The sequence below is a fragment of the Lagenorhynchus albirostris genome, chromosome 10 (assembly GCF_949774975.1).
Source record: "Lagenorhynchus albirostris chromosome 10, mLagAlb1.1, whole genome shotgun sequence".
Lineage (NCBI taxonomy): Eukaryota > Metazoa > Chordata > Mammalia > Artiodactyla > Delphinidae > Lagenorhynchus > Lagenorhynchus albirostris.
Window position 1 is genome coordinate 66,546,063 of NC_083104.1, and position 26,863 is coordinate 66,572,925.

At 49.9% G+C, this 26,863-nt stretch overlaps 1 protein-coding gene across 1 annotated transcript; it reads left to right on the plus strand.

The window, feature by feature from the left end:
* The first annotated feature begins 1,084 nt into the window (after positions 1-1,084).
* RAB44 (RAB44, member RAS oncogene family) lies at positions 1,085-26,067 on the plus strand. Its single transcript, XM_060164160.1, has 13 exons — positions 1,085-1,302; positions 8,258-8,369; positions 10,070-10,244; positions 11,502-11,648; positions 12,314-12,404; positions 12,809-12,904; positions 14,896-15,083; positions 15,688-17,150; positions 20,444-20,525; positions 21,579-21,693; positions 22,767-22,868; positions 24,424-24,500; positions 25,977-26,067. Exons 1-13 carry the CDS (start codon positions 1,096-1,098, stop codon positions 26,065-26,067), a joined length of 2,946 nt encoding a protein of 981 aa, XP_060020143.1. The 5' UTR covers positions 1,085-1,095.
* Positions 26,068-26,863: the final 796 nt, after the last annotated feature.

Sequence of the window (26,863 nt, forward strand, 5' to 3'; positions counted from 1 at the left end):
AGCAAGCGTGGGAGGGAATCTGGCATTCCAGGAATGGCGAGTGGTTCAGAAAGGATGACATGGACCATGATGGGATGCAGAGGTGAGGGGGTGAAGGATGCGCATGTCTTGAAAGGCCATAAAAGCCATGTGGGGGAGCTACGGATTCCCTGGTGCATATGTGGAAGGAGTAGAGAAACGTTGTTAAGGAGGAAAAAGAGGTTGGAGGCCAGGTGAGGCTGAGAGAGGGAGGAAGGGAGGATGGAGAGAGCCCCTGCTGGAAGCTGTGATGTGAGGAGATAAGCTGGTAGAGCAGCAAGTTGCTTCTTTCTGGTCTTTCAGACAGTGAGATCCTGGACCATCCTGTGTAACCACCCCCAAGTAAGGCAATAGAACCTATGATGGCCGGAGAAGACTTTTTTTTTTTGGCTGCGTTGGGTCTTCGTTGCTGCCGTGGGCTTTCTCTAGTTGCCGCAAGCGGGGGCTACTCTTCGTTGCAGTGCGCGGGCTTCTCACTGCGCTGGCTTCTCTTGTTGCAGAGCACGGGCTCTAGGCACGCAGGCTTTAGTAGTTGCAGCATGTGGGCTCAGTAGTTACGGCATGCAGGACCTAGAGCGCGCAGGCTTCAGTAGTTGTGGTGCGTGGGCTCGGTAGTTGTGGTTCGTGGGCTCTAGACTGGAGGCTCAGTAGCTGTGGCACACTGGCTTAGTTGCTCCACGGCATCTGGGATCTTCCAGGACCAGGGATCAAACCTATGTCCCTTGCATTGGCAGGTGGATTCTTAACCACTACGCCACCAGGGAAGTCCCAGAGAAGACTTTTGACAGTTGAACAGAGAATTGAAGGAGATGAGGGCATGTGGATACCTCAGGGAAGAGCATTCCAGGCGAGGGAACAGAAAGGGCAAAGGCCCTGAGCGGGATGTGTGGGAGGCCGTCAGCTGGGGGTGGGTGATGAGTCAGAGAGGCCAGCGCAGGTCAGATCAGGCAGGGCTTCATCAGCCACCGTGGATTTTCTCCAGGGGTGATGGGGAGTCATGGGAGAGTTTCGAGCAGGGAGTGACTGTGTTCAGCAGCCCAGTGTCCCCTCACCTCTCTGTCCCCAGGCTAAAGCACCATGGAGAATGGACAGAGAGTGCCCCGAAAGAGCCGGAAGCTAGGCTCCAGCCGCCGGCGGCAGATGCGAGAGCCAGCTGATGGCCAGGATGCCTCTGTGGCCCCCGAGCCAGAGTCCTGGTCCTCCCAGTCAGCTGCAGAACTGCAGGGCTTCTTCCAGGACTGTGGTGCCAAGGAGAGGGGCTTTGTCACTCGAGAGGATCTGGCGGTGAGTCCAAGGCCCCATCCCCCTGAATCCCTTTTCCACAGCCTTCTGAGACTCCCCATCCCAGGAAAGCAGAGCTTGCCTGCTGTTTTCGCTTTCTCTCATCTCAAATTTGCTCTTAGGAAAGGCTAGGAATTTGTTCATACTAATGTGTAAATGATTGATAAGGCCTTTTGTGTTACCCTCTTCCAGAAATATTTGCATATTAACAAAGGAAAGGTTTTAGGCCAAAGAAGTAACTTGAGAATGGTATAATTTATTTTTATTTTTTTAAATTTTTTTACATCTTTATTGGAGTATAATTGCTTTACAATGGTGTGTTAGTTTCTGCTTTATAACAAAGTGAATCAGTTATACATATACATATGTTCCCATATCTCTTCCCTCTTGCGTCTCCCTCCCTCCCACCCTCCCTATCCCACCCCTCCAGGTGGTCACAAAGCACCGAGCTGATCTCCCTGTGCTATGCGGCTGCTTCCCACTAGCTATCTACCTTACGTTTGGTAGTGTATATATGTCCATGCCCCTCTCTCGCTTTGTCACAGCTTACCCTTCCCCCTCCCCATATCCTCAAGTCCATTCTCTAGTAGGTCTGTGTCTTTATTCCTGTCTTACCCCTAGGTTCTTCATGACATTTTTTTTTTTCTTAAATTGCAAATGGTATAATTTTAGGCCCACTGAGCAGGGAAGTTTATCTTGGGGAGCAGTCAGGGCCCTGGAAATCAAACAATGTCAATGACTGCAAACTTCAATGCAACAGAAGACCAGCCAAGGTTGTACATGCCAAGAAGTAATCTTAGGCTGTGAGCTACACCAAGATTGGCTGGATTTTTTTTTTTTTTTTTTTTTTTGGTTTCTCTTCATTTTCTACAAAGGGTTCTATGTGGGCTGCCGGAGTCTCACTGGACCTGTTGTCTCCTCCTGATACTGCTCTATGCTCAAGACTTTGTTCTTCCCCCATCAAAACTGACCCTTCTTATATTCCACCCTCAGGCCCACAAAAAAATACAAATGGCTGATGTTAACATATAATTTTCAAAATGGTTAAAAATAAAAAGACTTTTGAGTAAATATAAAATCAATACTTATCAAAGATCTATCTAATTCATTATTATTATCAATCAGTGAGGGAACCAGTAAGATGTTAGGACAGGTTCAAGGACCATTTGAGAAGCTGGAATATTTATAGGCAATTTGACAGAAGAGTGTTAGGATAAGTTTGCTGAGTTCAGTTTTAAAAATGGCTAATGTCCAACAGGCCATAAATCTTTGGGGTTATCTGTACTACTAGGCAAAAATTATTTTCACCTCTCCTGGACAAAATCTACAAGTTAACAAGTAACTTCGATAAGTCTGGGACTTCTAATGAAAGGTAAACAATGAGATGAACTAAGTGCATTCCTCTCGTCTAGACAACACTTGGGTAGTCTTTACCCCCATATGGTATTGAAAGGATGTGCTGTCTACCTTTTTGCCTTATTTCCAAGTTTCAGATAATTTCCTGTGATCATAAATAATCTCCAAAGTTTTTTATTTTTGACATAAAACAGTCTGATCTCAGTTGATTTGGCTCGATCATTTCCTTAGATGCAGTGAGGGAGCAAATAAAGCATGTGGACCTCCTGGACTGGGCTCTGCAAATCTAGAGTTTTGAAGTATTGAGCCATTTTAGCTTCTGTCCAGAAGTTTTCATATGGAATCTTAAGTTGGACTTTTAAAACCTCTGTTATTCGCTCTTCTACCTAGAGTGACCATCTGTCCCAGTTTGCCTGGGCTGGAGGGGTACCTGGGATGTGGGACTTTCAGTGTTGAAACTGGGAAAGTCTTGGGCAAACTGGAACAAGTTGGCCTCCCTACTAATATAGAAACCAAGCATAAGACTTTCTCTAGCATCTTTCACCTGCAGCACCTATAAATGTGAGGGACTTCCTCCCTTCTTGAGGTTCCCAATTTTTCTAAGGTCCCTCTCCTGCCCAGAAGTAACCTTCCTTATCACCTGTTCCCAGGCCAGCTTCCTGAGAGAGCTTTGCAGGCATTGTTTCGACAAGTGCACCTTACAGTGGACTTGTCACAATTGATTAAATGAGAATCATCTTTTAATACAACATCCAGTTACACAACTGATCTATTCAACTATATCCCAGTAAAAAGGAGGACAGATTCTTATTGAAACTGTGTAAATAACTATATTGCCAGAGAAAGGAAAGAGATTCAGGAAAAGTATTGAAGTATTGGTTTCTGAATCAGGAGGGGGTCAGTGAGATTCAGATACCATTTAAAATGTTAAATTTCAGTTTATGAAAGCATAATTTCCTAAACTGAAGGTTAGAGACAGCTCAAGAAGACAGAGAGAAGATTTCCTCATACATCCATAAAAATAAAACAATAAAAAAATAATATCAACTATATTCCCAGCAAATAACCACAACTCGATTTCCTTTAATGATTCATTCAGTTCCATGTAATTAATTCTTCATCTACTGGATCTTGAGTGAGCTGGCTGCTTCTGGACTGAAAAGAGTCCTAGAAATTGTGATCCACTGGCTCGGTCTGAAGGTCGGCTAATGCCAGCTTGGAATCCTGTACCCAAGTAAAGCATCAATAGTTCGTAGAACCTGGTACGGTCCTTTTCCACAAGACTTTGAGTGTGTGCTTTGTGGAAGACACAAACTACCCTGCAGCTTGTAACCAAGCCTTCAGGCAAGGGTAGGAAAGCAGAAATGTGTTTAGTAATGAGACTGAAAGCCTGTAGTTATTACAGTAACTAATAATATCAGAATGGAAGAGAGTAAAATGCTCTATTGGGATATGGTATATAACTATTTCATGAGAGTTTGATTAGTGTTTCCCCTGAAGATAAGAACATACTTTGCATAGTAAAGACATTGAGAAATCTCTAGGGCCTTCCCCTAAAGCATGCAGTTTCTGAAATATTTATATTAAGAGTGTTTTACCTATGTAAACTTAGCCTAGGAAAGGCTGAATATCATTTCTGATCTGACAGTTCTTCCCACGATGCTCTTATAATAGTGTTGAGGTACTTAATAAATAAAGAGAAAGGTATCCTGACATTTTAATTTTATTTTTTTCTAAACTTAGGATCTGATGTTGGGAAGGCAAAACCAAAAGAGCCATCACAGAAGATAGGGCACTAGATTAAAATAGAATCATGGGATCCTGGGCTTCCCTGGTGGCGCAGTGGTTGAGAGTCCGCCTGCTGATGCAGGGGACACGGGTTCATGCCCCGGTCCGGGAAGATCCCACATGCCGCGGAGCGGCTGGGCCCGTGAGCCATGGCTGCTGAGCCTGCGCCTCAGGAGAGGCCACAACAGTGAGAGGCCCGCAGAATCATGGGATCCTGGGAAATAGTACTTGGTTTCCTATTTAATCAAAGTGACAATAAAATAAAACATTTTGAAATAAACATAGAAGGCAACACTATTGCAAGGATATTTAGCTCTTTTATAGGCGAAGTGGCTCTGCTTTTTGTTTTAAAGAAAATTAGAACACGATAAAGCCAAAATAAAGCAGAGAAAATTATTCTGCTGAGACATGGAATCAGTTTTCCGGGCAACTTACACAGAAGATTAATAGTCACCCCTTTTTATCCCTTGCCTAGAGCTCTAAGACCAATTTATCATTTTAATAGAGATGGAGCCAAATTCTAGTTTTGCATTAATATAACATGTGGCAGTAAAACTTTCACAAGATTGATTGATTTTTTTTAAACAAATTTATTTATTTGGCCGTGTTGGGTCTTCGCTGCTGCGCACAGGCTTTCTCTAGTTGTGGCGAGCAGAGTCTACTCTTCGTTGCGGTGCGCGGACTTCTCATTGCGGTGGCTTCTCTTGTGGAGCACGGGCTCTAGGTACCCGGGCTTCTGTAGTTGTGGCACACGGGCTCAGTTGTTGTGGCTCGTGGGCTCTAGAGCACAGGCTCAGTAGTTGTGGCGCATGGGCTTAGTTGCTCCGTGGCATGTGGGATCTTCCAGACCAGGGCTCGAACCCATGTCTCCTGCATTGGCAGGTGGATTCTTAACCACTGCACCACCAGGGAAGTCCTAAACCAATTTAATTTAATTTGTCAAAGATTCACCTTAATTATCTGAACCTGGCTCCTTAAAAGTTTTCTGAGTTAGCAATTTCTTGTAAGAGGGATTTGTTTTTAAGTCCAGCACATTTAAAGCATTAGAAGTTCAGTTTCTTTTTTTTTTCTGTGAGTTTGGGGGCCATTAGATTTATATAAACACTTATTTGTCTCTACAAACCAATCCACACAGAACCCCTGTGAGAGATGTAGTACTCTAAGTCATTAATACCCAGATACAGAAAAATATTCACACTCACAATGAGAGTTAAGGGCCGTTCTGAATTACAGACATGTAGACACACAGACAGGGCTTCTTTTCTCCAACCCTAGCCACAGGTCAAAAGTAAACACAGAAACAAAAACTCTCCAGTTCAGATTTCAAAGAGCTGTTCTCCTCCCCAGCGGGCTCAAAATTCTTAACCGATTTGAGGTCACACCTAGAAAAACAAACACACCACCACCAACAACAAAGGATTAGCAAACCAGATTTTCTGTTGTCTCTCAACCAACAGACACTAGGTCTCCTTCATGTATCCCATGGAGATCTCCAAATGGTCAGTCCAGAAAACAGAATTCCCCATCATGGCTACCACCAAAACCAGAAGCAGAAAATCAGTAAAAACAAAAACGTAAAAACTAGAGAAACAGAGTCAGCAAACTTAAACTTCTGTCACACTTGAGATTCCCTTCAAGAGCCAACGAAAAAAGTTCCTGGGTTCCCAGAGTCCATCTGGGGCTCTTTTTCCAGCAATGCAGTTTACTGGGTTCTGACAGCTGAGTCCCCGGGGGCATCTCCATGAACCTCCAAAACTGTCAAAGTAGAATTTCCAAAAAGGTAAAATCATGACCCTTGGACAAAAATAAAATGAGTCTATACCAGAGGTTTTATTTAACTCATTTATTAATGAGAAATGTTATGAATGGTTGAAAGAGCATTTTAAAAGCTGGACAATTTAACAAAGAAATGTGAGAATCGGATTGCTGAGATAGATTTTTTTAAAGTTGGTTAATGTACAACAGGCCATAAATCTTTGGGGTTATCTGTTCTGTCAGACAAAAGTTATTTACATCTCTCCTGGACAAAATCTACAAGTTAACGTGTGACTTCATTTAGTCTGGGACCCCTAATCAGTACCATGTGTTGAATTAAGTACATTCACAGAATCTAGAAGACGCTTGGGTGGCCTTGGTCCCCCTGTAGAATACTGAAAGGATGTGCTGTCCACTTTTTGTACTTATTTTCAAGTTTTAGATAATTTTCTGTTCGGTATTCATTGCATTTTATTTATAGAATTGAAAACAGAGCCAAAAAATGTCCAAGAATAGGGGAAAAGTTAAGTACTTTTGGAACACCCATTCGAGAGTATGAAGGAGCAATTTCAATGAGAGTTACGGATAGGAAGAAATTATGGATAAGAAAAAGGTTCAGCATTATATACATCATAATATGATTGCAGCTATGTAAAATATATGCATCTGGGAAAGGTGGGATGGAATTATTTTCATATGAGGAAAGGAGGACACCTTTATTTCTTGCTTCTTCCACCCTGTTGTCTGGAATAGAGATTTTTGAGCTCCGGAGGCTTCTTGCACCTTCATGTAGAGGGTGGAACTGAGGGACAGTTAAGCCTCGAGCTTGAAGTCTGAGGCCCTGCAGACATAGTGGAGCTGCCACAGCAGCCCTGGCCCGAATACTCAGATTACTTATCTCAGCTTTTATTATTTAAGCCTCAGCTATTTGAGTTTTTCTGTTATCGTTTGTTAGTTTGTTTTTGCTGAATGCATCTGAGCCTAATCCTAACCCATATGTAATAAAAAATAATCTAGGATTCATTCTGTATTTAACATGAACAAGCAATTCTGAGTTTTTTTTTAAAAAATAAATTTATTTATTTATTTATTTTATTCTTGGCTGCATTGGGTCTTCTTGCTGTGTGTGGGCTTTCTCTAGTTGCAGTGAGCGGGGGCTACTCTTCATTGCGGTGCGTGGGCTTCTCATTGCGGTGGCTTCTCTTGTTGTGGAGCACGGGCTCTAGGCGCATGGGCTTCAGTAGTTGTGGTACGCGGGCTCAGTAGTTGTGGCTCATGGGCTCTAGAGTGCAGGCTCAGTAGTTGTGGCTCACGGGCTTAGTTGTTCCGCGGCATGTGGGATCCTCCTGGACCAGGGCTCAAACCCGTGTCCCCTGCATTGGCAGGCGGATTCCCAACCACTGTACCACCAGGGAAGTCCTCCAAGTTCTAATTAAAATTTTAAACTAGATATTAATATTTTAATGCAGAACATAGTCTGTTATACTGCATCACTGAATAGTTTTAGATAATTTTTTTTTTTTTTGCGGTACGCGGGCCTCTCGCTGTTGTGGCCCCTCCCGTTGCGGAGCACAGGCTCCGGACGCACAGGCTCAGCGGCCATGGCTTACGGGCCCAGCCGCTCCGCGGCATGTGGGATCTTCCCAGACAAGGGCACGAACCTGTGTCCCCTGCATCGGCGGGCGGACTCTCAACCACTGCGCCACCAGGGAAGCCCAGTTTTAGATAATTTTTGAAGACTGATAAACACATTCTGGGGAAATTTGGCTACTGTCCTTTATTAGAGTCCTAAAGGGATGAGACTCAGAACTGGTAGGTTTTGATGTTGGATGGAGGAAGGGAAAAGGTGTGGATGAAGTTCAAGGCACTGCTGAGAGGGCGGCCTTGGATAGGGTCCAAGAGCCTCAAGGGTCTGCCTTGAGTTCAGGTTGGCGGTGGGACTCCAAAACTGGGGAGAGGGGAGGTGGAGATGGCTACAGACAAACACCCTCTTCTTTTCTGAGGGTGGCCCAGAGCCCTCCCCAGTGGGAACAGTGCCCAACTTACCTCTTCCTTGCAGGTGGCCAAGTTCAGCTTCCTGGACAGCAAGGAGGAGCCAGGGATGATCTTTGACTGGGTGGATGTGGAGCGGAAGGGACGCCTCTCCCTTGAAGAATTCAGCTCTGGGCTCAGTATGTCTGTCCTGGGAGGGCCTCTGGGGAGTGTGCCCAGCATGAGGCGAGGCTGGGCAGACAGGAAAGACCCCAGGACTCCCTACCAATCACAGGACCTTCATAACATTCCCAAGGGCAGTTCTGGGCATGGATGATGATACAGATTTCTGTGGAGATGAGAACACTTAGCCTGAGTGGGAAGGCAGTTGGTTCGACGCAGAGCTGAGCCTGAAGACTCTAGCCCAGGAGACTTGAATTCCTTTCCACCAGAGAGAGCAGTTTATTAGCTGGCAGCTCCCCTGAGCATCCCCCTCCTCCAGAGAGGCCTCCAGGCTTGCTTTCTGATACCTCCCTTGTCATCTCCCCAGTAAATCTTTCCCTTGAGCAAGAGGTTAAGCACCACCTGTTCTTGAGACCACAGGCCTTGTTTCTGCCTGAAGAAGGTCACATTCTAGCTTTGGTTAAAGGAAATCAAGGACCCAGGGAGCAGCAGAGGGTGATGTTTAGTGGGTGGGGGCTTCCCTGGCCCTTCCTTAGCCCTCACTGGCCAAGGTTACTCCAACACCGGCTTCTCAAGACATGCCCAGAAAGACCTAACGACACCAAAGCCGGAGATGCACAATATTCCTGCTGAGCTTGATGGGGGAAGACCTTCTGGCCCAGGGAATGGAAGGAGTGGTGTCCTTGCAGAGACCCTGAAAAGCACTGTTCAGCTTTTAAAGTCTGCAAAGCCATCTGGAGATCTCAGGTCTGCTGAGTGTCCAAGAGTTTGGGGGACAACAGGAAGGGAGGCCAGGAATCTGCATTTATAGGTTGGGGCCGCCCCAGGAGGTGGTTGCTCCAGTTCTGGTGATTGAGAAACCCGGAGTAGGGAAGGGAAATGAGGGTCTGGAATCGGGAGTGGGGCAGAGGGAACGTTTTGTCCATGTAGCCCCAAGAGGCCATCTTCACATCTGTGTCCATTGTGCCCACTATACTGGGGACTTCCCAAGGTCTATGGAACAAAATTCAACCCCCTTCCCAGGGCCTACAGGCCAGCACCATCCAGACCCTTCCAATCTCTTAGGCTCACTCAATACCACTCGCCTCCTCCAGCATGCCAATCTGGCTCTTACCTCAGGGCCTTTGCATGTGCTGTTCTCTCAGCCTGGAATATGCTTCCCTAGAAATCCACATTGCTTGTTCCTTCTTGTTAGTCACATCTCAGTTCCACTGTCACTTCCTCAGGACACTCCTGACCACCCCCTCTAAAGTAGACTCTATCTAGTCTCTCAGTGGAAATTACCCTGTTCATTCCTTTAGCTCACTTGGCAAATCTACTTAAAAAAAAAAAAAAAGTGTCCTTTTCAGCATTCATAGACTGTCAGCTCCACCAGGGCAGGGATTTTGGCCAATTTTGTCCCTAGCACATAGTAGATGCTCAATAAATATCCCTTGACTGAGTGAAAAGACTGTGTTGGCCACCGTGGAGCTGCTGTGTGACTTCCAGCAAGTCTTTTGGCCTCTCTGGACCTCAGATGTTCATCTGTAAAAGGGACACAGTGTCTACCTTGAGTAGACTCCAAAGGTTGATGTGAGGAATGTATGACCCTGGCCCTGTAAAATGTGACTGACACAGATATAATGATTTCCCCGATGACTGGAGCAAGGCAAGGTGGGAGGTCAAGGGACTGAGCCGAGCCCCGCTCTGCTCCCTTCTGCACCCCTCTGTCTCACAGAGAGCATCTTTGGCTCTAGCCCGAGCACCCACAAGCTCCACAGAAGGAGGCCACAGTCCTTCAAGCGAGGATCTGTAGCCACCAGCTTCCCAGTGCAGGAGGAGGCCGACGCTGAGGAGAAGGAGGCGTTCTTTGCCTTCATGGAGCAACTGGAAGCCAGCCACTCACTTCCCGAGTAAGGCCAGCGTGGTCGTGGGTGCAGGGAGAGCTACTGCTGGTCAGTGGGGGTGAGGACTCTCCTGGACACAAGGTCGAGCGGGAGCCACCAGGTAGAGCTGGGCAGAAATCCTGGCTTAGCCACGTGTTAGCTGTGCGACTGCGGGCAAGTAGCCTAACCTCCGGCCTCTGTTTCCCCGGCCACAGAGTGAGCGTAAGAGCTGCTGTGGGATTAAAGCCACGTGTGGAGAAAGCCTACCCACTGGGAGTCCATCCCACTCAACCTCTCCCTCCCTGTCCTGACCTACATGGTCACGCCTCAGAAGGATTAGCGAGTTGAAGGGTCAGCTCCCTAAGGGGACTCAATTCTTAAAAATACAAAGCTCCCCGAGGGTGCCAAAAAGAGGGTCCTCCAGGGGTATGATGGGGGATGCTTTTCAGGCATGGTGATGCTTTGAGTTGGGCAGGACTGGAGACAGGAGAGCTTGGAGACTGCCTCAGGCTCTGGGCTTTTGGCGTTCACTCATGCTTAGAGAAGGGGCTCCTGCCTAGAAATGCCCCTCTCACACCCCCCAGGTCCCACTGGGTCTGTTAGAACCAGCAAGGGAATCACCCTCGCCTGTCTGCCCAGGTTCTCCCAGGTTCTCCCGCCCCGCAGGGCTCTGTGAGGACAAGCTCTCGGAGGGTGGGGCAGCTGTTGTGGGGCAGGCAGGGTGGGATTGGGGTGCAGCCTGGCGGGACAGGTGTGGTGGGGAGTGATTTACCCACTTGGCAGCTTTGCCCTGGGCTCAGCCCTCAGGCATCTGTCTTCATGACTTAGTTAAATCCATGTGAAAGCAGCATTTACTGAGTGCCAACTGGGTGCCAGACCCCAAGCCGGTGCTTTCACTGGGTGTGTCTCATTCTCCAGTGGCCGTTTTACAAATAAGTTCAGAGAGGGCATGGGACTTGCTAAAGATCACACAGCTAGAGTGGGAGAAGAGAGAAGACAGATGGAAGCCCTGGGCCATCGGACTCCCAAGTTCCCCCACCCCACAATTAATCACCAAACCATAGAGAGACAAAGTGTTGTGGGGATTCACGAAGGGAAAGGGCACAACTGGGAAAGGTTCCTGGGGGAGGTGGCATTTGAGCTTCACCTTGTAGGGTGTAAATAGATTTTCGTGGCCCAGGTGCCCAAGTCTCTTGGAGTGTTGCCATTAAAACCAAGGAGTGGGGCTCCCCCTGCCTCCTGGTCCCGCCCCGTGTCTAATCTCTGGCTATCCTCCCCTCCCAGGCAGGCAGAAATCTGGCAGCTATGGAAGAAGCTGCAGCAGGAGGAGCCCCAGCTGGCAGGCAACCTGGAGGGCTTTCTGGCCAAGATGAACAGTCGCCTGCAGGAAGCACGGACTGACAAGGAGGTTCTGGAACTGACCCTGAGGAAGTGAGTTGGGGCCGGGGTGCCCTGCCCGGTGTTGGCACACAGTGGGTGCTCTTTACATCTTAGTTGAATCTTAATTGAATTCTCTCAGTTCCAAAGAATGGAGGCCAGGCGTCCACTGCAGGTTTTGGGAGTCAGACGGGCAGAGCTGAACTGGAAGAAGGGGTGACAGAGGGGACCTATTGGGGAGGACAGAGTTAGGCCTTCAGCCAAAGAGGGACTGGTCAATGTGTCTTGGTGCAGGGCCACTGTGGCACCTAACCCCAGGTCACCACTCACACAGATTACAATGCATGTGGTGATCCTGGGGTTGGTATGGGCACAGCCTTGCCAGGGGGTCTGAGTTATGGGGGTAGGAGGACAGCAACAGCGGGAAGTGGGGACAGAGTGATGGGGCTTTGGGGACTATGAGACAGGGCCACAGGAACCAACATCTTGGTGATGGTTATGGGAGTCGGCATGACGGGATCAGATGATCAATATCAAGGGCATATATGTCAGGAGCTGTTACTGGGATGACTGTTCTCAGGGCGACGGGGGTCAGTGACCGCTGGCAGAGTGAGGTGGACAGTAGCATAGACTGCAAACCCAGGCCCAGACCACCTCTGCCAGCAGCAGGGTCCCAGGGTGCTGATGGGCTGCCTGGTCCCACCCCCCACCCCTTCCAGGAGGGACTCTGACCACCATCGCGAGGTCCAGCAGCTCTATGAGGAGATGGAGCAGCAAATCCGGCAGGAGAAGCAGCAGCTGCAGGCTGAGGTAGGCTCTCCGCGACAGCCAACCTCTCCCCCGGTGCTGAACTCCCCTGCTGGCCAAGCAGCGGGCCGGCCACTGGCCAGTGTGGGGCAGCAGGAGGCTGCTGGGAGGAGATCTTCTCACATCCCTGAGCTCATATTCCTCAGAGAGGTGGGGTGGGGAGTGTTGAGCCTGGGCCCCCTGCTCACCTCTGCCAGGTCTCGCGTGTCTCCCGGAGCCACTCCTGCTCTCTGGGTTTCTGTCTCCTATTGCCTGAGCCAGGGCAGCTGTCCTAGACCCCTCCTTGTTGAGACATCCTGGACCCTGCACCCTAGGCCTGGGTGGAGGTGAAGTGTGGGGAGAGCCAGCCCAGCCCAGCTGGGTCTTAGATTCGGCAATACAGGGGCTGAGACCTTTCTGCTCCCCAGAGCGACGCCCGGGGCCTGGCCCTCAGCTCCCAGATGCAGGAGGTCCTGGAGGCCAAGGAACGCGCGGTGCAGCGCCTGACTGAGGGCCAGAAGGAGGTGAGTGACGGGTTTCCCCGGGAGCCCAATTTCTGATGATTCACAGACCCTGACACCCATCTCCTGAGGGTTCCCTGGGCTCATTGGGCTCCTGCATCAGAGCTGGCCCCTAGGAAAGCGATGTCTCCGGCCTTTTTCTGAGGCTGGGTACTGCAGTGGAAGTACTGGGACATGAGTCAGAAGGTCCAAGTTCAAATTCCTGCTGTTCCAATTAAAAACCATGCAAATCCGAGGAAATAATTTTGCTTGTCCTGGCCTTAGTTTCTCCATCTGTAAAATGGGAATAGCTACATCTTATGCATCTCCCCAGCTAGTTGTGTCAAATGAGGTAATAAATGGGAAAGCATTTTGAAACAGGAAAGCACTGGGCAAATACAAAGTCTCAGCATTGGAGAAGCTTGGTGATAGGGTGGTGTTCAACTTTCATCTCCATTGTCAGCTGAGTGACCTTGGGCAGGTTTTTAACCTCTCTGACCCCTGGTTTCCTTATCAGAGAAATGGAGATCAGAACTTTTGCCTTAGAAGGCTGCTGTGATAATTAGAGATTCTATATTTGAGGGCCTAAGATGGTGCCTGGCTGGTAGTAGGTGCTTTACATATCACAGTTGTTACTGTCGCTGAACCTGACCTAGCTTCCTGGTCAGAATACCTGCTACCCCAACACCTCAGGTCTCATAACCTATAGTCACTTCCAGTTGGCATTGTGCTAAGCCTTTGGGTGTGAGACCCTGCCCCATTGTCTCCTCCCTCCTCAACTTTCAGACCACTGACCTTAGTAAAATCACCATCTGTTGTAACCAGGACAACCTGCATTCTTTCAGCACTGGACCAGGTTCCCAGTCTTCCCCACTGTTGCCTTGGCTGGTCCTGCTACCTGGTCTCACCCTCCTGACATGGGTTGATTTCCCAGGTGCCTCTGCAGTAGCTGCTCCTTGGAAACTGAGGCGGGCCCCTTCTGCCAAGGGAAGAGGTTAGACTTTCCACATGGGACCATTTTGTCCTGTCCCCTGTGGATGTGAAGCCTCTCCCCCCAAGGCTATTCATTCCTTCACCCAACAACTATTTATGGTGCAACCACTATGTGCCAGGCACTGTTCTAGGTTCTGAGGAACATAATAGACACAGATAACTCCTGTCCGTAGAGTTATTGTCTAGTCAGAGAGAGAGATGATAAACTAAATAAGCAAGTAAAATCTATAACATATTAGATAGTGAAAGTGCTAAGGAGAATAAAGTAAAGCAGGGCAGGGGGAGAGAAGGGTTTTGATAGGGGAGTCAAGGAAGGCCTCACTAAGATGATGACTTGGAGGAAAGACCTGAAGGAGGTGAGGAGTGGACCATGTGGTATCTGGGGGAAGAGCAGTCCAGGCAGAGGGAATAGCAAGTGCAAAGGCCCTGAGGTGGGTATGATGTGCTGTGAATGTTCAAGGACCAGCAAAGAGACCTGTGGGCTGGAACAGAATGAGGGAGCAGGTGGGGAGGAGGTGGTAGTGGGAGAGAAGGTCAGAGATGTAACAGAGGTGGGGTTGTGGGGGGAGACTGTGCAAGGCCTTGGAGGCTATTGTGAGGCCTTTACCCTCCACGCGGCATGGTCAAGAAGCTCTCCATCTCCCAGTCTTGTGACCTGCTGTTGGATCAGGAGCTCCCTGCAGGCCAGATGCACTCAGAGAGGAGCAGCCACTGCAGAACGCTGAGCAGAGGAGGGTGTGATCCCATGTATGCTTCAGGCCCTTGTGGTGCTGGCAGTGTGTGTTTCCTACACAGTTCTCTCTCTCTTCCCCATCCCCCAAATTCCAATGTCTCTCCTGGGTGGGAGGTAATGGAGCTAATTAGGCCAGTGAGGGGGTAACAGCCACCCCCTGCCCCAATCCTATGTTTTAAGCTGGGTGTCCAGGAGCCTGGAGTCTGTGCCCCACAGTGGCCTTGGGAGGCTGTTTGTTCCCCTGAAGGGCACCTGGGCTTCCCTCCTCCTCACCCTCCACCTCCTGCAGCTGGAGGCCCAGCTCTACCGCCTCAGCAGCACACACCAGGAGGCCAGCTCGGAGAACCAGCAGCTTCGGGAGGCCCAGCGTGACCTGGCTGGGAGGCTGGAAGAGGTGCGGGGGCAGCTGCAGGTGACCAGGGAGCACCTGAACGCCACCAAGGGCCGTGTGTCCTGGCAGATGGAGGAGGAACCGAGGCAAGTAGCTGCCACCCCTGGGCTGGGCTGGAGACCAGGGGCTTCCTGGAAGAGGGGAGGGCGGCTCTGAGTTCTCTGAGGCTCTGCTCAGTGCCCAGAGCACACAGACTCCCTCCTTAAACCTCACAACAGCCCTGCCAGGCTGGGATTATCATGCCCATTTCTCAGACGAGGAGACAGACGGGGGAAAGTCATGTGCCCAGACACACATGACATATGAATCACACAACTGGGATTCACACACACACACACACACACACACACACACACACAGAGATGCACACACACACAGGCTAGTGCAGTGCTGGATCCTTGGCGGGTACAGCACCCACTCTACTCGTTACAGGTCAGAGGAGTGGGATGGGCCAGAAGAGTAGGGAAGGCTTCCTGGAGGAGGTGAGGCTCCATATAGGCCTGGAAGGATGAGCAGGATTGGAGGTGGGGAAGGGTAGGGAGTGTGTGCCAGGACAGAAGCACTGCCAAAGGGAAGACTGGGAGGAAGGACTAGCGGTGAGGTGCGCACCCAGTGGTGATGGATGCCGACAGGGTAGCTGTGACCTCTACCCGCCCCTCCCCTGACCGTAGCTTCCCGCACCCTTTCTAGTGTCCCCAGAGCAGGTGAGGAGAAGGCCTCAGTCTCCTCTGAGGAGGCTCCCCTGCCTGGACTGACTGGGGACAGCGATGACTGGGACCAGCTCCTCAGCAGCTTCAGCAGCACCCGCCTCAGTGCCCTGCAGCTCTCCAGGAGCCCACCCCCAGCTCCGAGAGCCTCCTCAGGCCCCCGGACACCCCAAGCGGTCAGGCAGATCTCCATCCCGGAGCCGCGTGCTTCTCTCTTTGGTCAGGAGCCACCTTCAGATCCAGATGGGTCTCCAGGAAGCCCCCCTGGGGTGCCTTCCGGGACTGAGGAAGAGAAAGGAGTGAACCCAGAGGGGCAGGACATCAGCCCAGAGCAGACTGGAGAGCCCCCCAGCCTGGAACCTAAGGAGGAGTCAGGGCCTAGCCCTGGGGTCCACTTCCGCTGGGGGCTTCCAGGGGCTCCAGCTTGGGAGTCAGGGGGCCTGGTGGCAGCTGTGCTCGAAGTGCTCATTCCTTTGGAGGATGGGGCCCCTCCTCATGTGACCTCTCCCCCTCCCCAGGCCCCAGCTGGGCCCAGTGAACAGTTCCAGGCCTCATACCCAGATGACGAGGGCTCCGGGCCTGGGCCTGTCCCAGCCAAGCCACCCAGGCAGAGAGAGGCCCTCCATCAGGACCCACATGCCGCTGGATCTGAGCCAGGGCTGGGGTCCTCAGGAGCCGGAGCTCTCACAGCAGGGCTGGATGAGCCCTCCCAGGGCCTGGAGCCTGTGGGTCAGGTTCTCACTGAGAGATTGGAGCAGGGCAAGCTGAGCCCAGATGCACAGGGGGGCTGTCCTGGGGGACTACAGGAAGCTCACAGCCAGGTCCTTGGGCCTGAAGGGCTGCCTGCCCTACCCCACCAGAGTCCGGAAGAGGAGCCCAGGGCTGACGAAAGGAAAGCAGGGGACCAGGGAGGGCAGGATTTCAGGTCAGAGCTGTCCGTTGAGGCTCATGGCCTGAAAACTGGGCACCCGGAACTCCCCCAGCACGATTCCCCACCTGCTCCTCTCCCACCTGACAGAACACAGGCTCAGGCTGAGGCACAAGCCCCAGCTCCTGAAAAACCATCACCTTCAAGGGGCTCTCCCCGCACAGGGGCTCAGCCTGGGGATGCAGCAGGGCCCCAGGAGCCCACACAAACCCTCCCCAGCAGGGCTGAGTTGGAAGCCCAGCCCAGGCCCCAACCTACAACCGCTCACGCAGTAGAAGAACCAGGGCCCCTTCAATCCAGGGAGCCAAGGGCAGAGAACAGTCCTGAAGATCCAGGAATGGACTCCGGAGGCATTGGGCTGACCCCATCCCCAGGGGGCTGCACGGCCAGTGAGCCTTTGGCCAATCCTGATTACGCCTTCCACGTCATCTTCCTGGGAGACTCGAATGTGGGCAAAACATCCTTCCTGCACCTGCTGCACCAGAACACCTTCGCCACTGGGCTGACAGCTACTGTGGGTAAGGGCCACCTGGGGAGGGTGGCAGAGGAGGGAGGGGAGACCTGGGGGACCAGGCTGAAGAGCTGGAGCAGGCCCAGAGCAAGCCATCCCTGAGGAAGCTGTAGGTTCTACCCTCACCACAGGCCCTGCATTAGACATTATTTTATATGGGCATAATCTGGCTATTTTACTAATCATCTCTAATTACAGGTAATTGGCTTTTTCTGCATCGATCTGATTAGCTAATAATGTGCCACATCAACAAAGCACCCTGCAATTTAGCTGCCAGCACTGGCTGATGGTGAAAACAAGCAGGTCTCCAGCCACGTGGCCCCTGGGCAGGCCACCGCAGGGTCCCTGCTGCTTGAATTTGCTCAGGACCAACCCTAGGCCAGTCAGCCAGACAGTGGCAGGAAGTGGCCTTTGGCAAGTTGAATATTTTACGCAGAATGTATTTGTAGAGTGGGGTAAGTTAGGAACACAGGTCCCTGAGCTCAAAACCCGGCTCTGCCACTTACTAGTGGTATGAACTTGAGCAAATTATTTAACCTCTCTGAGCATAATGGGGGCAACAGTAGTGCTGACCTCATAGAGGGGCTGTGAGAATTAGTTCAGTTAATACATACCAAGTTCTCGGAATAATATCTGGCATGTATTAAGTGCTCAATATTAGTTATTTTTATGGTTATTATTATAAGTAAATGTTTGATAATGTCTAATTCAGTGGCTTTTGCAAATGAAATGTCCCGTAGCACAAAGCCTCCTCTCTCTAAAAATACTGGGATATGTGGCCACTTGAACATTGCCTAGAGCCACAGAAAAGAGCTGTGGGAACAGCCAGCTTAGGAGCAAAGTTGGAATGGTCCACGTCTTTGTGTCCCACCAGGGTGCGTGCTGATGGGGTCAGTGCTAGACCAGTGGATAAAGTTCTCACACTTTATGTAAGAGAGGCCCCCCAGGACAAGTTCTTGAAATTTTCTCTGCCAATTAAAAATGCAGACTTGTCAGGAAAAGGGGACCCATAGGAGGCCTGGTCTGATGTTGAACAGGGTCACAGGGTCTGCAAGGCCACCATCCTTAATCACCTAAGCTACTGGTTACTGACCACCTACAATGCACCAGGCATACACGCCTTATTCCTTACATCAGCCCTCCCTGTGATTGAGCCTCTCCCATTATTATGTGGTAAGAAGTTTCCACAAAATTCAGTAGAGAAAAATACAGATTGCATAACTGTAAAAAGACAAGGCAACTTTGCATGCACTGCTAGCCAGCTGGGAGGACCTGAGATCCAGGTGTGTGATCCAAATCTGTCCCACTGCTAGCTGTGGGTTGGTGCCCTTGGTGGCTGTCATCCATCTGGTTTAACTATCATTGGGGTGATTCCAGCTTCCTCAGCCATAAACATTTCCCCACTCAGCATCACCCTGCTCCATTCCCACCCCCCTTTCTCACCTGCCTCCATTTGAGAACAGGGCTGGTGGAGGACCAGAGCCAGAGCCAGAGCCCATCAAATTATAGCTGATTGTGCATTTTTTTGAGGCTTCTCCGTATCTGCCCCCATTTTACAGATGAGGAGGACAAAGAATTGAAGACCCAGTTAAATTTCTTGCCCTACCTGGGCCCCAAAGTTCATACCCAGGGCCACCTGCCTTCAAAGCACACGCCCCCACTCCAGAAGTTTTACCCTCTTATGGGTTCAGCCTTGCCCTCTCCCTGGGGTTGTTCATGTAAAACAGCAGATTCCTTGGGAAGCTGAAAACATTATATTTCTAACAGTTTATGTGGTTAAGTTGTAACATGTTTCGGGGAGGGTGCGGGGATACATGGGTGGATTGAGGAGGGTGATGGGCAGGGAGGTGGAAAGTGGGAGTAAAGTTACTAAATGCAAGGGTTTAGTTAGGGTTAGGGTTGCTCAATAGATCACACAGTGGGTATTTAAGCAGAGGCTGGATATCATCACGGGGGGTGGGATTGGATAACCTCAGAAGTTCCTGCAGACCCTGGGCTTCCTTAGACCTGGAGGAAAGGGGGCAGTAAGGAGAAATGGAGGGACTTCCCTGGCAGTTAAGGGACGCTGCGCTTCCATTGCAGGGGACACGGGTTCGATCCCTAGTCGGGAACTAAGATCCTGCATCCCGTATGCCACGTGGTGCGGCCAAAAAAAAGAGAAGTGGATGCTACAGACAGACTTTTGCTTCAGCATTTTGCTGAGGTCAGGGCTCCCATCTGCCACTTCTCCCAGTTTCCTGTGGAGAGCATGGATGTGGGGGGTGGTCTGTGGCTTCAGTCACCACCAGGGACAGCAGCAGTTGCTTCTGGGGGCTGCATGAGAGACCTAGACCTTGAGGAAGGTCTTACCAGCTCAGGGATAATATGAGGAGATGCCCGTTTCCGGAGCTGGTCTGGGCCCTGCAGTGGGCTCAGCATGGACAAAGCAGCCCCTCTCTATCAGCCCCACCCGGCCTGGTGTCCCTGGGAAGTGGAGGTTGGCTGGAAGGTGCTCCCCAAAGATTCCAAACCTCCCTGGGACTTCACTGTTACTACCATATTTCCAGGCACAGGAGGTGTCTAGAACCATGACACAGGGAAGGGTGGGTCTGTGAAATTTGAGGAGCTGGGGCTCAGGGAGATGAGAATTCATAGTGATAATAAAAATTACCACCTCCTAAGCACCCCCTAGAAATTAGGCTGAACCTTGGACATAAGTCATTTAATCCTCCCAACCACCCAGTGATGTGGGTCTTTTTAAATTGCCACCTTGCAGATGAGGAAGGAAGGCTCAGAGAGGTGAAGTGACTTGCCTGAGGTCACACAGCCAGTATAGCAGCAGAAGGTGGACAACTCACGGCCCAACTGGTCATCCTTGAAGCCAACATTCCTTCCACCCTCCCAGGCTGCTGTCTGGGTAAAGGGGGAAGATGCATGCAATAATTAGGAATGAAACGAAGTATTATAAAAAATAAATTAACAAACTGATTTTCCTGAGTAGCCTGAGGAATAAACACTGCCATGCAGTTGAGAAGACAGATTTTTTTTGTAGAGGTAAAAACAATGCAAGGTGCCTCACGCTGGCCAACTCTCAGGGCGGGAGTGCAGTGGGAGCTGCGTGGTCAGGGAAGGCTTCATAGAGGATGTGGGCCCTCAAGTATGGATGGGATTGGGAGAGCAAAAGGGAAGCCCAGCAGCTGGAGGTTCCCATCCCACCCTGGCTGGTACTGGGAACAGGTATGTATTCAGGCAGGCCTCAGCTGCAAGTCTGGGATGGTAACTTGAAGTCAAGTAAGCTTGACTCTCCTCTGTGTGTCCTAGGAGTGGATTTTCGGGTCATAAACCTGCTGGTGGACAACAAGCGCTTTGTGCTGCAGCTCTGGGACACAGCTGGCCAGGAGAGGTAACGAGCACTGTCGACATTAGTGGCTGAGTCTGGGCTGCAGAGGAGTGGAGGGCAACCCCGACCCTGAGGAGTCCAATATGGGCTAAGAGGCAACCAAGTGCAAATGCAGCTTCTACCCCTGATGATTCAGGAGGTCAGGGATGGAGAGATGAGTCCAGATCCCATGCGGGAGACAGGACAGCAGACCCAGAGTTCCCCTCAGCATGGCAGGGCACCTGTGATGGCCATCCCAACAGGGGACAGCCACCCAATTGCTTGTCCTTCTGAAAACGCTGGCTTTCCACTTTCTGGTTAAGCCGTAGTGATCAAAACTGAAAAGGCACATCTTCTGTGACCCAGAAGTTCTACTTCTAGAAATTCATTCTATTGATAAACTCATACATGACTATAATATCAAAGGGACCAAGACTGTTCATAGCAACACTGTTTATATTATGAAACATTGGAAACAAACTAAACACCATCAGTAATGGACCAGTTAAATATATTAGAGTCTCTCCACACAATAAAATATTATGAACACAAAAAAGATGGAGGACCCTCTTTATGTACCAATAGGGAAATATCTTCAAGACATTTTATTATGTGGATAAAACAAAGTACAGAATACTGAATATTAATAGGTACAGTGTTTTACACTGTATTTGTTTAAACAGTATGTATATGGGTATATGTGTGTGTGTGTACATATACATTTATGTATCTATATATATATATATAATACCTCTGGGAAACTATTTAAGAAATGGGTAAAATAAACTTCTTGCTATCAAAAAAAAAAAATGGGGAACTCTGGCTGCCTCTGGGGGTGGCTGCAGGATGAGGGTGGGGTTGACTGGGAGAGACTTTTCACGGGGTGCCCTTTGGTACCTTCTGAAATTTGAGCCATGAGGACTGTTACCTATTAACGATAAGCACACTGTAAGAAGGAAAATACATGCACGTTCTCTTTGGGAAGCAATTAGAAGCAGATGGAGTGGCTGAGGCCTAGAGAGGTCAGGGCTTGGGGTCAGGCCGCCTGGCATGGCCTGATGCGGACTCTCTGGGTAGGTACCACAGCATGACGCGGCAGCTGCTCCGCAAGGCTGATGGAGTGGTGCTCATGTACGACGTCACCTCCCAGGAGAGCTTTACCCATGTGCGCTACTGGCTGGACTGTCTCCAGGTGAGCTGATGGCTGCTGGGGTTGGCCCCAGTGTGTGGAGTCAAGAGGGAACCTGTATCCTTCCCACTCCCTCTTTTCTCCCAGGATTACAAATGACACAGCAAACATATGGGTGACATAATCTACTGAGGGTATGTGGCTGGATGGGCTGGGAACATAGTAGTACAAAGAAACTACAACCACACAGTATGGCCTCCAAAGCAAACTCTTTCCTTTATCCTATGACCATTTTTTCCTATATACAGAAGCTCTGTGATGTCTTCTTAACACCTGGGGATAATGCAAGTCTAGTGCCACTCTAGGTAATCATTCCTCTGTTCACACATCTCTAGTTCTTTCCCCCACGTACTTACTTGCTGTATGTATACATGCTGAAATCCTGCAGTATGTGCTAGCACAGAAGAGGGGTATGAAGAAAGACATGTTGTCTTCTCTCTAGAAGTTTCTAGTCTAGTTGAAGAGATGCAAGAGAAGCAGGATAAGGTGATACATGAGGGGAGCTGGGTTCTGGGTTCTGATAAGACCTGGGTTTGTATCCCAACTATCCCATCCCAACTCTGTGACCTTGGAGAAGTGACTTAAACTCTCTGAACTTCAATTTCCCAACTTTTCTCACAGAGCAGTTGTGAGGATTAACTGATATAACTGCTTTCAGCACAGCACCTGGTATACAGTAAACTCTCAGTAAACAGAAGCTATTATTATTATTATCCATGAAACAATTAGGAGATGAGCCAAGGCAGCCTGCATAGTCAAATGCTGGGCTGCTCAATACAGGCAGGAAAGAGGAGCATGGACAGGAGCAATCTAGGAAGGCTTCCTGGGGGAAGTGACTTTGAGGTTGGCCTTGGAAAGTGGGTGACATGTTTGCAGGCAGAGAGGTTCACTGCAGATGGAAGGGAAAGTGTCAGAGGTGGGAAGAGTGTGGAGTGGGTGTGATATGGAAAGGTGGGCATGTGTGGAGGGAAGTGGCACACAGTCAGCTTCCTGGAGAGTATGGCCAAATCTACCCAGGGCCTGGCACACAGCAGGCACTCAACATGTGTTGCTGAGGGAAGATGTCCTGTGCACAGGATGCAGTGTCTGACAGCGTGGTCATCCTTCTCTTGGGAAACAAGACAGACTGTGAGGAGGATCGGCAAGTGTCCACCAAGGCTGGGCAGCAACTGGCCCAGGTGAGTACCTGGGCATCAGCCCCTCCCCCAGCCTGGGTTGGGCAGACCCCTCCCTGGAGGGTAATGAATAGGTCACCCTGGCTGATACCACAGAGAAGGATCCATTCCTGCCCTTGCTCCATCAAAGACCGACAGCCTCCCACACACCCGGGGCCTAAGACCCAAACACGAGAAGGTAACAGTGGGCATGACGTTGAACCTCACTGTTGAATTAGCAAATCCCCACAGTGTCCCTACTTACCTAAAAATATCTTTAGAGTCAAAATCTTTTTAAGCTTCACTTAAAATTCCCAATCAAATCTTAATTTTATCTGTGGTCTCCAATTAACATAACATTCCTTCTAATTTATTCTATCTTAAGACCCAAATTCTTCCCTGGGAAGATTGCATCAAAAGCCCTGTCACCAGACAGCGGACAGTGGATACTATTTATTTATGAATAGAACTGAACTACATTCCAGAAAATCTGGAGAGTAATAAAGGTGGAACAAAGACTCTCGCTCCCTGCCCTACCTCTGACACCACCCCTCTTGGCATTTCCATATCGTATTTCCTTCCTGTTTCTTCTCTCATTTCTCCTGATCATGAGGTCATCATTGTGACTCCTGGTTGGTGGGAACTTTTTCCTCTTAAAAGTAGTAGCTCAAAAAAAAAAAAAAAAAAAAGTAGTAGCTCATCTCCTTGACACAGTAATTCCTCCTCTAGCAATTTATCCTAAGGAAAGAGTCAGAAATAATAATTCTTAAGAGAATGACGTACTGGATACCCGTGTATTATGTATAATTGAACATTTGTATGAGGATATTCTTTACAGTGTTATTTATAAGAGCAAACCTTTGGTGGTTATTTGTGGAGCTTCATGTGAGAGGCTAGCATTTGCCATTAAGAATCCTGTTCTAAAAAATATTTAAGGGTGTGGAGGAAATGCTTACAATATAACGTGAAGTCAGAAAAGCAGCTGCATCTCTGGGTATAGGTTAGGTTGAATCAGTCAAATCTGATATTTGACTGTTTGGTGTCTATCAAAACAGCACTTTCATATGTTTAACCTAAAGTATAACGACGTTTAGCCCACCCCCTCACCCCCCAATAAAAGGGTTATATAAAACACAATGGAAATATATACTCAAACACTAACAGGAGTGTTTTATATTTTGTATTTCTACTTTTTTATGCTATATTTTCAAATATTTCCCCCAATTAAATATTTTTAAAATTAAAAATACATAGAACTAATGACTTAAAAATGTCCCCAAGGATACTTCTCCAAGTTGGGACACAGGCTTCCCACCGTCACTTTGAATGCTGTGGCGTTTTCTAGGTGGCATCGTTGATACCTTGTCCAGCCAGGGTGGAGAGACAGTGGGCAGAGGGGCAAGGCTGGGGGCCATGGGCCACAAGGAGACGGAGATGGGCTGCCTCACCGGTTGGGGTTGCCTGGGGGTGTACTGGGTGGGACTCTGTCTGATGATCAGGTCTTTGGTGGTGGGCACTGCCACCTAGACTCTCAGTGGTCTCCCCCATGGCACCTGTACCCCTATCTGTCTGGCTGCAGGAACTGGGGGTCTCCTTTGGAGAGTGCAGCGCTGCCCTGGGTCACAACATCCTGGAGCCTGTGGTGAACCTGGCCCGGTGAGTGCCGCCCTGCTGCTTCCCACCCAGAATCTTCTGGACAGCCTTCAGCTGACTCATGTGGGAGGGGAAGCCCCATTCCGAGGAAGCACCTGTGAAAGCACAGGGCTCAGGAGTCTGGGGAAGGAGAGAGAACAGTGCATGGAGTCTCCTCACTCCAATTCTACCAGTCCTGTTAGCTGCATCACCTCTGGGAAATCTCCCGTCCCCTCTCTGAGCCTTGGTGCAGTGCCGAGGGGCCGGGTTTGATCCCTGGTTGGGGAACTAAAATCCCACAAGCCAAGCGGTGCGGCAAAAAAAAATAGTAATAATAATGCAGTGCATTTAGAGTAAAATCAAAATGCCTCTCAGTGGCCTGTATTGGCTCCAGTGCCATCTCCCTGCCTGCGCCCCCCCCCCATAAGCTTCAGCCACTCAGAGGGACCCTCCCTGACCACACCCCCTCCCACCACTACGATTACCTTCTCTGTGTCCTTCAAAGCCCTTCTTGAAAAAAAAACAAAAAAGCCCCTCTTGACAAACTGTAGTTACACATGCATTTGTCTGTTTTCTTTTTGCTGCCTGCCTTCCCTACCAGGCTGTAGCTCCAGGAGGGCAGGGTCATGTCTGTTTTGTTCAGCCCCTCCTCCTGGGGCCTGGCACATACTAGGTGTTCAATAAATGAATGAAGTGAGTGAGGGGGGAGGGGTATTAGACCAGATGATCTCTGGGCCCCTTCTCTGACAAAGCAGCTAGAGTGAGTTTGCTAAACTTCAATCCTGATCACGCCAGATCCCTCCGACAGGAAACTGCTCAGTGGCTTCCCTTTGCTTTAGGATAAAAGCCCAAGTTCCTGAATGTGGCTTCCTGGCCGGCAGAGCCCTGAATCCCTGCTGCCTCCAAGGCTTCTTTCTGGCCATTTAGTCCTTAGGCTCTGTGATTTAGGACAGTGCCAGGCACACAGTAAATATATTGTGAATAAATGAATGAACAAAGGGGCTTTGCTTCCCCAACCCCCAAGCTCTCTCTCGACGCTGAGCTTTTGCCCTCTGCCTAGAACACACCCCTCCCCCTTTTCTGCTAGTGAACCCTTGTCCACTGCTCAGTCTCAGCTCCATCTCTGCCTCCTTGTTCCCTAAATCCCTCCAGGACCTGGCGTGAAGTCCCTCTGTGTGCCTCCCCATTCCTGGGTCCTGATCGCCCCTTCCCCTCTCTGTCCCTCTCACTACTCAAGGCAAGGACGTGATGGCTTCATTGTCATAATCAGAGTCCCTTGCGCCTGGCACACAGTAGGCTACAGAGAATGCCAGAAAAGAGACAGGAGGCCGAAGTCTCCGTGGCCCCATTTTTCTGGTGCCATGTGGAACGCAGGACAGGGGCACAGCAGCTGGGAGAGAGGAAGCTCCGGGGGGCAGCCCCCCAGCTGCACCCCTGGGCCCCTCCCTGCTGCCCCTGGGAGGTGAGAGAGAGGACTGATGCCCAGGCATCTTCACGCAGGTCACTCAAGATGCAAGAAGACCGCCTGAAGGGCTCACTGGTGGAGGTGGCCCCCGAGAGGCCACCCAAGAGAGCTGGCTGCTGCTCCTGAGCACCTGGCCTGGCCAGGGTAGGCGGGCCACCTCCCTGGGTTTCCTGTCCCTCGGGTCCTGTCCCACCTGCCTGGACACAGCAATGACAGAGACAGCCAGCTTGGAAGTTCAGGAAAATCCTCCTCGGGTCAGGATTTGGATCCCAGGGGAGTGGCTGCACTAATGCTGCCCTTTGTACTCCAAAGGACTTTTCTGAGTAATAAGACTGGTAGTGGGGGGAGGGGGGGAGGTTAAATCTCTTTAAAGAAAGAAGAGTCTAGAAAAGTGACTTAAGGAAAATACACCACAATATTGGCAAAACATCTCTGGATGGTAAAATTACAAGGTAAATGTGTGAGGGTGTTTTCCTTCTTATATGTATTTGTATTTTCAGATCTTCTATAATGATTGGGTATTGCTTGTGTAGTCAGAAATAAGAGCAAATGTGGAAGCGTGGGAGAGAAACTTTTCAAAGAACTTGCTTTGGTGCTGATTACAAATTGATATGGCCTGTTAATCGCAAAGTACACTGTTTATTAAAGCAGCCCCACTGTTCCGTGCGTGGCAAAGCCGGTGAACCTTGTCACACTCACTGTATCTGTTTGCAAGCATGGGGTTCTTTCGAGAAGAAGCCGATTCCTGGGGAAGAGCGATGTTCTGATGGCCCCTGATATGCTCCATCCCCCCTGTCTCCCTGAGCCCCAACCCCACTCTCTTTCCCCAAGATGTGCCTCTAAGGGGCCACATTTGGGGATCCCACTCCTGGCCCCATGCCATGGTGCCCCTGGTGCAGCCCTCTGCCTTGAGGTGTCAATC